Raw genomic sequence first — 11,214 nt, forward strand, 5'->3', positions numbered from 1 at the left:
ATAATTACACTATATTCCTTGTAATATAACCTATAAATATCACTGATTTCTTGATCTTACAAGGTTCCTTTCTTTTTAATTCAGGGAAAATTTAGACCATTTAATTCTTATGCTGCCACTTCTGTTTTTTTTTTCTCTGCACTCATCTCAACTTAATTATTAAGTCTAGTCTGTTAGCTTTCCAAATTAGTAAAGGTTTTCAGGCTGCCAGCAAACATACAAACACAGCTGGAAATGTTCTTAGAAGGCATCACAAACAGGGAGAAGCAACTGGCCTCTCCTCACTCACAGAAGCACACTGAACTAAGAGAATCCTCTCACAGTTTCCTATTTCTGTTCATTTCTGTCTATGATATGTGAATTGAATCTCTACAAGAGAAGAAATTAACCATTTCCCAATAAAGTGGAATAAAACACTTTGTGATGGTTAGCTGAATTCATGAGATTTGCTTGGGTTCATGCAAACACAAACTTGTTCTATGGAGGAATTGTGCTATGAATCTCCAGCTTATAAACCTGTATTAGTAACAAAGACATCATACTCAAGTTGTTATTAAAGGATCTACTATTGTAGCACTTGATCCATTTATAAAGCCACATTGAAGAGCAAGAAACCTGTAAAATGTTTTTATTTTTTTTCTGCTCTAATCTAGTATGTCATGAACAGTTGACAAAATTTTCTTGTATGCTTTTCAATAATATATACAAATATCTTAAGGAATTTATTAGATACTAAAGACTTGAGTCGTTAAAAAGTTAGGACAATTGTAAATGCAAAAAACTTTAAACATACACTAACATATACCGACATCTAGCCTGCATGATTACGTGACTTTAAATAGAGAGTACATTCCAGTATGAGATCTAAACATTTCCTTTTAATGTTTTTGTCAGTGAATCTATGACTTGCTTATTTCTCAGGCTGTAGATCATGGGATTTAAGAAAGGAATTATGACAGTGTAAAATAGAGACTCCACCATATCTTGATCATCTGCTTGTGGAGATGCAGGGCACACATACATGAAGAGAAGGGGGCCATAGTATAAAGAGACAGATAAGAGATGGGCTCCACAGGTGGAAAAGGCTTTCCTTATGTCTTTGACAGACTTTTTTTTTTTAAGATTGTAAAGAGGACAAATGTATAAGAGACAAGAACAGTCGAAATAGTGAATACCTGTATTGAACCAGACAAAATAAAAAGCATTAAAAAATTAATAGAAGGGTCAGTACAGGAAATCTTTAACAATGGGATAATGTCACAGTAAAAGTGATGTATTATGTTGGAATTACAGAAGGTTAATCTGAATAAAATACCTTCATGAATTAAGGCATGAAGAAAGCCACCTATAAATGACAAGACTAATAGCCAGATGCATAGTCCATTGGTCATAATGGCTGGATAAAGTAAAAGTTTGCATATGGCTACATAGCGATCATACGCCATTGTTGCCAAGAGAAAACATTCTGTGGTTGCACTGATTCCAAAGGAAAACAATTGTATCTTGCATTCAGAGAGAGATATCATCTTACTCTTAGCTAAGAAGCTGATCAGCATCTTAGGGGTCACTGAGGATGATAACCAAGCATCCACAAAGGCTAAACTCCCAAGGAATAAGTACATTGGAATGTGAAGGTGTGAGTCGTTCCAGATGACAGCAATCAGACCAAGATTTCCCATGATGGTGATGAGATATATTACCAAGAATGCCAGGAACAGGGCTATTTTCCACTCTGATTGATATGTAAGTCCTGTGAGAACAAACTCTGTCAGCAATGTTGCATTTTCCTCATCCATGTCCTCATTGGATGTACCCTGAGTGAACTGAAATAAATATAAAAAGAATATTCAATAAGGATTTATAAAGTGAATACTGGAGGAGAAGAGTTAAAATAAAATCATACATTCATCAGAATGTCCTCTTCATGTATTTATTACACTGTGCTGATGAAAACTATAGTAGGGGAATTGAAGAGGTGGAAAAATGCAATTATTTGAGTTTATAGAATGTTTCAGGAAGTCAGGGACCCTGAACGGAGGGACCAGCTGAAGCCGTGGCAGGAGAATATAAATTGTGAAGATTTCATAGACATTTATTAGTTCCTCAAATTAATACTTTTATAATTTCTTACGCCTGTCTTTACTGCAATCTCTGAACATAAATTGTGAAGATTTCATGGACACTTATCACTTCCCTAATCAATACCCTTGTGATTTCCTATGCCGTCTTTACTTTAATCTCTTAATCCCATCATCTTCACAGGCTGAGGAGGATGTATGTCGCCTCAGGACCCCGTGATGATTGCATTAACTGCACAAATTGTTTGTAGAGCATGTGTGTTTGAACAATATGTAATCTGGGCACCTTGATAAAAGAACAGGATGACAGCAGTGTTCAGGGAACAACAGAGATAACCTTAAACTCTGACTGCCGGTGAGCCAGGCGGAACAGAGCCATATTTCTCTTCTTTCAAAAGCAAATGGGAGACATATTGCTGAATTCTTTTTCTCAGCAAGGAACATCCCTGAGAAAGAGAATGCGTCTCTGAGGGGAGGCTTCTAAAATGGCTGCTTTGGGGGTGGCTGTCTTTTACGGTCACAGCTGTGGGATGAAATAAGCCCCGGTCTCCCGTAGCGCTCCCAGGCTTATTAGGATGAGGAAATTCCCGGCTAATAAATTTTGGTCAGACCGGCTGTCTGCTCTCAAACCCTATCTCCTGATAAGATGTTATCAATGACAAAGCATGCCCGAAACTTCATTAGCAATTTTAATTTCGCCCTGGTCCTGTGGTCCTGTGATCTTGCCCTGCCTTCCATTTGCCTTGTGAAGCATTATCTTGTGAAGCATGTGAGCTCTGTGACCCACACCCTATTTGTACACTCCCTCCCCTTTTTGAAAATCACCAATAAAAACTTGCTGGTTTTACGGCTCAGGGGGCATCACAGAACCTGCCGACATGTGATGTCTCCCCCGGACACCCAGCTTTAAAATTTTTCTCTTTTGTACTCTGTCCCTTTATTTCTCAGACCAGCCGACACTTAGGGAAAATAGACAAGAATCTATGTGAATTTTGCCCAATAATAGAATGTGCATGAATAAACATATTTAAGCAAAAATAGAGGCATCCTATAGATGTGATTAATTTATGTGGACACTGGAGTATGGTACAAAATTTCTGTGTCTGAGACAGGGATACAAGGTCAAGGGAAAAGATCTTTGTAAGGTTAGAAATGCAAAAAGAGTTAAAAGCCATGTGAAGGACTTTGAACTTTATTCTTCAGGAAATAGTCATGAATTTAAAATTTTAAGACAGACAGTGGCATGTAAGATGTATTTTAAGTTAAATAATTGGTGTTATAGAAAATAGGCTGCAAGGAAGGGAACCTGCAGTCAGAGATACTAATCCAGAAGCTGTTTCTATTGCAAAGGAATCCCAAGCCAGATTACATATCAGAATTGTCTGGGGAACTTTCTTACCAAAATATAGAACATGAGGGATTACTATTAAATTCTGTAGCTCAAGAATGAGGTCTAGGAATACATATTTTTAAGAAAATGCTATTCATGTGATTCAAATGCATACAAAGTACCTACTTCATGTGTGATAAGGAAGTGATGACAAAGACAAAGAAATAGATTGAAAAGAATTCAGAATGTAGAGTCAACAGGGCTCTATGATATATTAGATGGGAAGAGAATAGTCACTGAAATAAAGAGGAGTCATTTGGTGATTCAAAATGAGATTGAGAACTCAGGTTCGTTGGCAGATATGGGGAAGGAGCAGTCTCTGAACATCCAGGTGAGATGTACTTAGAGATGTGACTCTACTAGAACTTAATAAAAATAATGATATGAGAGGCATTGGGGGTAGTTTAAGGCATAGTTATAGATGTCCTATGCATTGGAGGGTGTGACAAACATAAAAGAGGAACAGAGAGGCAATACATTTAAATTATATTGAACAGGTTATAAAGTGTATCCACTTTACATGTCATTTATTAGATGGCCAGCCCCTGGTCCTCTTTTCCACCACATGAATCTTGGTGGCTGAGAAAGAATACTACCCATTCTAGAGCTAGAAACTTACTTTTCCATCCTTCTTGCACGTAGAGTGAGGCCAGCTCACTCTAGTTGACTAGGTTTGGCCAGCCAAACCCACCAACATAGATTTGGAATTTGGAAGGTGGAAAACAAAGGAACAGGGATCAAAGAGAATTTTTTATGCAAAAGCAGTCAAAGCAGCAATATCAAGACTCTGACAAAAGCATCCGCACACAACAATGGAACTGACAGTGTGAGCTGTGGCATTTGAAATTTTAACCACGACATCGGGAGCTTTTGTTGAGCTAGTATTGGGACATGATTTGGGCTGTTGACTGGCTGTCTTATTTCATTCTGTTCCTGCCCATTTTTACAGCTGATTCTTCCAACTTCCCTGGCATTTCTATTTTAGATAGCTTTCCATTCCATAAACTCATTGCCCAATACAACCAAGAGTCCTGGCTCAAACAAAGAGACAAGGGCGATATCAGAAAAAAATATTGAGCAGAGTGATCAAAGAAGCAGGAGGGAAACTGGAAAGCTGAATGTTGTAGACATAAAGAGAGGAAATATACTCAAGAAGGACAAACTACAGGGCAAAATGCCAAAAGAAATGCTCTGGTTGGACTAAATATGAATAGAGATCACTGATTGTGGAAATTAGAGATTGTTAGTGGCTTCAGTGAGAGCAGTTTGCATTTTCTGATAGAATTAAAGTCAGAAAAAAATAAGAAGTGAATGGGAAACAAATGGCACAACAATGAGGGGAATGAACTAGAGCACTCCAAGTAATGCGAACAACATTTACCATTTGCCTACTGTTGTAGAAATATAAATAAATTAGTCCAACTATTGTTGAAGACATAGTGGTGCTTCCTCAAAAACCTAAAGACAGAAATACTATTCGACCTAACAATCCCATTACTGGGTATGTATCCAAAGGAATATAAATTGTTCTATGATAAAGACTCATGCATGTGTATGCCCACTGCAACACTGTTCACAATATCAAAGATATGGAATCAATGATGGAATCCAGCCCATCAATGACAGACTGGATAAAGAAAATGTGATACATATACACGATGGAATACTATGCAGCCATAAAAAGGAGATCATGTCCTTTGCAGTGACATGGATGGAACTGGAGGCCATTATCCTTGGTAAACTAACACAGGAACCAAAAACCAAATACTGCATATTCTCACTTATAAGTGGGAGCTAAATCATGAAAACACATGGACACATAGAGGTGAACAACACACACTGGGGCCTGTCGGAGGGTGGAGGGTTAGAGGAGGGAGAGGACCTGGAAAAATATAATAACTAATGGGTACTAGGCTTAATACCTGGGTGATGAAATAATCTGTACAACAAACCCAAATGACACAAGTTTACCTATGTAACAAACCTGCACATGTACCCCTGAACTTAAAGATAGATGTTTTCCGTAAGCCTTTTTAATAAAAATTTTCAAAAGTAAGGAGAAGAAAGGAAGGCAGGGAGAGGAGGAAAGGAACCAGAGAAGTGGAAAAGAAAATCTGGGTAGTGAAAAGAAAATAAAAAAGAGAAAAATAGAAAACAAAAAAGGCATATATGAATGAATGTAGAAAAGACAAGAGAAGCAGAAAAGAAGCTGGAAAGCTGAGTGTTGGAAAGCCAAAGAATAAGAAGAGAGGAAGTATCAGAGAAAGACAGAGGATTGGAGGTAAATAGATGTTTTAACCCTAAAGTTCATTAAAAGATGTGAATTAGATGTGAATTCTAGGAATTTTTTCTTTACTGTTACTCAAAATTCAAACTTTAGTTTCCTATGGTCTTTTTGTATGAAAACAAGATCCAATTTTAAATTTTACTTACAAACTTTGTTTTGTTCATAGATACACTAGCACTGTCTAAAAGTTCTTTCCATATATAAGTTACTTTGTCTTTGTTATTCTAGTGGTTAGAACTGACTTTAGGAATTCTGCTGGCTTTACTTGAGAGCACTTTCTTCTCCAACAATTTTTTTTTAGCAAGATAATATTGAGCCAGGACTGCAACCTGAAACAGGCTATATAAATAACCAACAACAATAATTTCAGTGATTTCAGATGTATTTTAATTTGGAATTAAATTAAATTAAATTAAATGGGGCTCCGTTCACGCAATCTCAATAGAAAAATAATTGAAAATCTCAAATTCTATTTGTGTGTGGATACTTTTTAAGTCATAAATATGGAAAAAGCATTGGAGGGACACTTTTCTGCATTTATATGTATTTTCTGCACATACATAAATATAAATACTCAATGAAATTATTTTCAAAAGTGGGTAAAAATCTAAGTATTAAATGACACCTTAAAAGTTTTAATCATAATATGTATTTAATTAAACAATAGATTATTTTATCAGAATCAACAAAAGGATATCTTATATAGTGATCATTATAATTGAATCTTTAAACTCCGTTTTAAGTTGTTCTGGTTCACCAAAACTTACCTTATAAAGTCACTGTAATTAGGCTAACAAGGTAATAAAACATCATTGAAGGGAGCAAATCAGTATTACAGCTATTTTGCTTGTTCAGGCTTTATTATTATTTTTATTTTCTAACTGCTAGAGAAGTAGGGAACAGTCTTTAATTGTAAAAATAATGTTTGCAGATAATTCACTAATACTTTTCATATCTACCTATTCTGACATCTTGTAAACCTAATCTTAAATTATTATTAAACAAATTTTAAACTTTCTACCTAAAGAATAATAAATACTATAGAAATCCTTTTACTCTTACCCATATCTTGGAAGAAATTGTGGAGATCCTTTAAAAGTGTTAGGTTTTCTAAAGTAGAAATAAACACAATTATAGCACTAAAATGACAAAAACATAGGTAGCAATCTTGGCACACCAATTCATTTCAGAGGTTTCATTTCCTAAGTTGAAGAAACATGTGTATAAATTTTCCTTGAACTCTAGAGTCAACTAATTGTACAACTGTGCACTTTTGCCAAAACAGGAAAAAGTGGAGAACTGAAATTGCCCCAAGAGAGCTTGAGCATCCCCTTAAGGACAAACTTAGTGGTTCTACTGGGCATTGTAGGATTGGACATGTATGAAAAGTTCAAATTGTTCCACAGGGGATTACAGACTTTAGAATCATAAACATCGATTTATTGTAGACAATTCTAGTTTTCAGAATTAAAATTATACTTTATGCCAATTTTTTTTTTTTAACCACAGATGACACTACTGACATATTTGTACAAACTTTGGTTTACTTACATAATTTAATGCTCTGAGTTCTTTGGTTAGTATGGTCTCATCTGAGTTAATGAAAACGTGATTTTAATAAAACCAAAGATCTAAATTCCTTCCAGAAGCAAACACCAAGTTGTCCTCTTCATGCAAACTGCAGCTCAAATTCCAGACATATACCTAGCTCCCCAAATTTAAGATAAAGTCTGAGGAGAAATTTTTCTAGGCAAAAGATAGGGGGAGGAGCAAAGAAAATAAAAGACAAAGGACCTCTGTGGAGGGGGCATAGATCTGTGCTTCCCAAATTTCAATGCCTATGAATTTCCTGGAGACATTGTTAAAATGCAGATTCTGTTTCAGTAGTTCTGAGGTGGGGCTCAAGAGTCATCCTGTTTAGGCCTGCATGGTGACTCACGCCTGTAATCCCAGCACTTTGGGAGGCCGAGGCAGAAGGATCATTTGAGGCCATATGAGACTAGCCTGGCCAACATGGTGAAACTCCCGTCTTTACTAAAAACACCAAAAAAAAAAAAAAAAAGGCCAGGCATGGTGGCTCACACCTGTAATTCCAGCACTTCGGGAGGCCAAGGTGGGCGGATCACCTGAGGTCAGGAGCTTGAGACAAGCCTGACCAACATGGAGAAACTCCGTCTCTACTAAAAGTGCAAAAAAGTAGCCAGGCGTGGGCGTGGTGGCGCATGCCTGTAATCCCAGCTACTTGGGAGGCTGAGGCAGGAGAATCAATTGAACCCAGGAGGCGGAGGTTGTAGTGAGCAGAGATTGTGCCATTGCACTCCAGCCTGGGCAACCAGAGCAAAACTCCATCTCAAAAAAAAAAAAAAAAAAAAAATTAGCTGGGTGTGATGGTGCGTGCCTGTAATTCCAGCTACTTGAAAGGCTGAGACACAAGAATTGCTTGAATCCAGGAGGCAGAGGTTGCAGTGAGCCGAGATCTCCTGGGCTACAGAGTGACCCTGTCTCAAAAAGAAAGAAAGAAAAAAAAGCAATCTTCCTGTCTGAGTGATGCCTATGGACACCTGCCTTCCACACAACGATCATCTTTGGAGGGCCTAGATTATAAGAGAACCTAGATCACTGGAGAAACAAAAAATGACAAATGTGGCTGGCAATCAAAGACAGAAGCAGAAAGGAGCCAAATGTGGCCAAAGAAGCAGTATGAGTGGGATTGCCCAGGGTTTGGAGACTAGGTCGGAGACTTTGTTCTTTAATCCCAGTTTGGAGGAAAACTATTGAGAGATTGTGATTGTGGTAGTAATATGTTCAGATTTTGTTTTTGAGAATTAACATAAAAACTTGTCAATGAGCATTTATTCAGAAAAGTAAAAATGTCCTTATTTTTGACATTTAGATAGTGATAAGTAACAACCTACACATTTAACTTTTTAAAAACTGTAATCTCCACTAGCAAGATGAGAGAAAGCAAAGGGCATATCTTTTGGTAGATTTATTAATGAATTATCTGACTTTCTTAGAATTTTTCTAGTGAAAAGAAATATACAGAATAAAATTGCATATATAGAAGCAAAGTAACTGTGAATGTGCCACAGAAAGGTGGAGTAAACAATACAATGTGCCGAGTTAGCTATTCACCCAACCAAAATTTGATTTAAATTAACTACCCCTTTAAATTTTATGTAATTATCTCCTAACTTGTTGCCTAGTTTTTGCTACCAAAGGTCTGCGTCATTGTTTTCAGTATAAATAATCTTTTCAAATTTGTTAATTTAAATACGTGGCTCATAGCATCTCATTGAGGTTTTAATTTGCATTTCCAAGATGACTAATGATCCAGCATGTATTTATGACCTTATTTGGCATACCTGTATTATTTTTGGTGAAGTTTATTCTGTTAAAATATTTTCCTTATTTAATAAAATTGGGTTATTAGGTTTCTTTTCATTGATTTTGAGAGCTTGTTGTATATTCCGGATACAATTCTTTTGTCGGACATATGAGTGGCAAATATTCGGGACCTTGATCCTCTTTCTTTTCCACGAGATATTCCGCTGATGATATACTGAAGACATTGTGCTGATTATTCTGGTGACATGCTGATTGTCCTATTAAGCAAGAAATAGCAACTACTCAAGACTTATTGGTAACACATTTGCATGCCAGAGAGTTGGAAATAAATTTCACAAATATTCAGGGGCTTTATATTTCAGTGAAATTCCTAGGGGTCCAGTGGTGTGGGGCATGTTAAGCTATCCCTTCTAAAGTGAAGGAAAAGTTGTTCCATCAAACCTATCCTGCAGGCTAAAAAGACGCATAAAGCCTTAATAGGTTCTTTGAATTTTGGAGACAACATGTTCCTAATTGGAGTGTGTTACTCTGGCCCATTTAACCAATAACCCAACAAGTTGCTGGTTTGATTGAGGCTCAGAATACAAGGAGGTTCTGCAACAGGTCTAGGCTGCTGTGCAAACTACCTAGAAGGATAAAGGGGGATATCATGATGTTACCATTATCTATTGCCATCAAACAAGTCTCATGTAGAAGATACTTTAGTAGATGTGGTAATTATCATACCATTATAGCAAGTGCACATCTTATAGATGAACATTTAAAAAACTTTAAAATAATTTTGTGGGTACATAGTAGGTGGTATATATTTATGGGGTAAATGAGATATTTTAATAGAGGCATACAATTCATAGTAATCAGATCAGGGTAAATGGGTTATCAATTGCCTCAAGCATTTATTCGTTCTTTGTGTTACAAACAATCCAATTATACTCGTTATTTTTAAATGTACAATAAGTTATTGTTGACTGTAGTCACAACGTTGTGCTATCAAATACTACATCTTATTCATTCTACTTAACTATATTTTTGTACCCATTAACCGTAACCACTCCTTCCTGCCTACCATCTTTACTAACCTCTGGTAAACATTCTTCTACTCTATCTCCATGAGTTCAATGTTTTAATTTTTAGCTCCCACAAATAAGTGAGAACATGCAAAGTTTGTCTTTCTGTGCCTGACTTACTTTACTTAACATAAAGATCTCCAGTTTTATCCATGTTGTTGCAAATGAAAGGAGCATACTTTTTAATGGCTGAATAGTACTCTATTGTGTATATGTAGCACATTTGCTTTATCCATTCATCTGTCGATGGAACTTAGGTTGCAAATCTTGACTATTGTGAATAGTGCTGCAGTAAACATGGGAGTGCGGATATCTCTTCTATATACTGGTTTTCTTTTCTTTCTTTCTTTTTTTTTTTGGCTATATACCTAGCAGTGGGATTGCTGGGTCATATGGTAGTTCCATTTTTAGTTTCTTGAGGAACCTCCAAGCTGTCTCACAGTGCTTGTACTAATTTACATTCCTAACAACAGTATATGACAGTTTCCTTTTCTACACACCCTAACCAGCATTTCTCACTGCCTATCATTTGGATATAAGCCATTTTAACTGGAGTAAGATGTTATCTCATCGTAGTTTTGATTTGCATTTCTCTGACGATCATTGATATTGACCATCTTTTCATATATATGTTAGTGATTTGTATGTCTTCTTTTGAGAAATGTGTATCATATCTTTTGCTGATTTTTAATCAGGTTATTAGATTTTTTTTCCTATTAGTTGTTTGGGTTTCTTATGTATTCTGATTATTAATACATTGTCAGATAGGTAGTTTGCAAATATTTTCTCCCATTCTGTGGGTTGTCTCTTCACTTTGTTGATTGTTTGCTGTGCAGAAGCTTTCTAACTTGATATTATTCCATTTGTCCATTTTGCTTTGATTGCGTCTGCTTTTGGGGTATTACTCAAGAACTCTTTGCCCAGTCTAATGTGCTGCCCATTGTTTTCTTGTAGTAGTTTCATAGTTTCAAGTATTCTAGTTCAGTCTTCAGTCCATTTTGACTTTTGTATATGGTGAGAGACAGGGGTCTAGTTTCAATTTCT

At 36.3% G+C, this 11,214-nt stretch overlaps 1 protein-coding gene across 1 annotated transcript; it reads right to left on the reverse strand.

Moving 5' to 3' along the window:
• Positions 1 to 864: 864 nt before the first annotated feature.
• Positions 865 to 1,802, reverse strand: LOC129058410 (olfactory receptor 5H8). Its single transcript, XM_054551200.2, is given in 2 exon segments — positions 865 to 1,116; positions 1,119 to 1,802. Coding segments are annotated over 2 exon segments (930 nt in total). The 5' UTR covers positions 1,797 to 1,802.
• Positions 1,803 to 11,214: the final 9,412 nt, after the last annotated feature.

The sequence above is a fragment of the Pongo abelii genome, chromosome 2 (assembly GCF_028885655.2).
Source record: "Pongo abelii isolate AG06213 chromosome 2, NHGRI_mPonAbe1-v2.0_pri, whole genome shotgun sequence".
NCBI lineage: Eukaryota > Metazoa > Chordata > Mammalia > Primates > Hominidae > Pongo > Pongo abelii.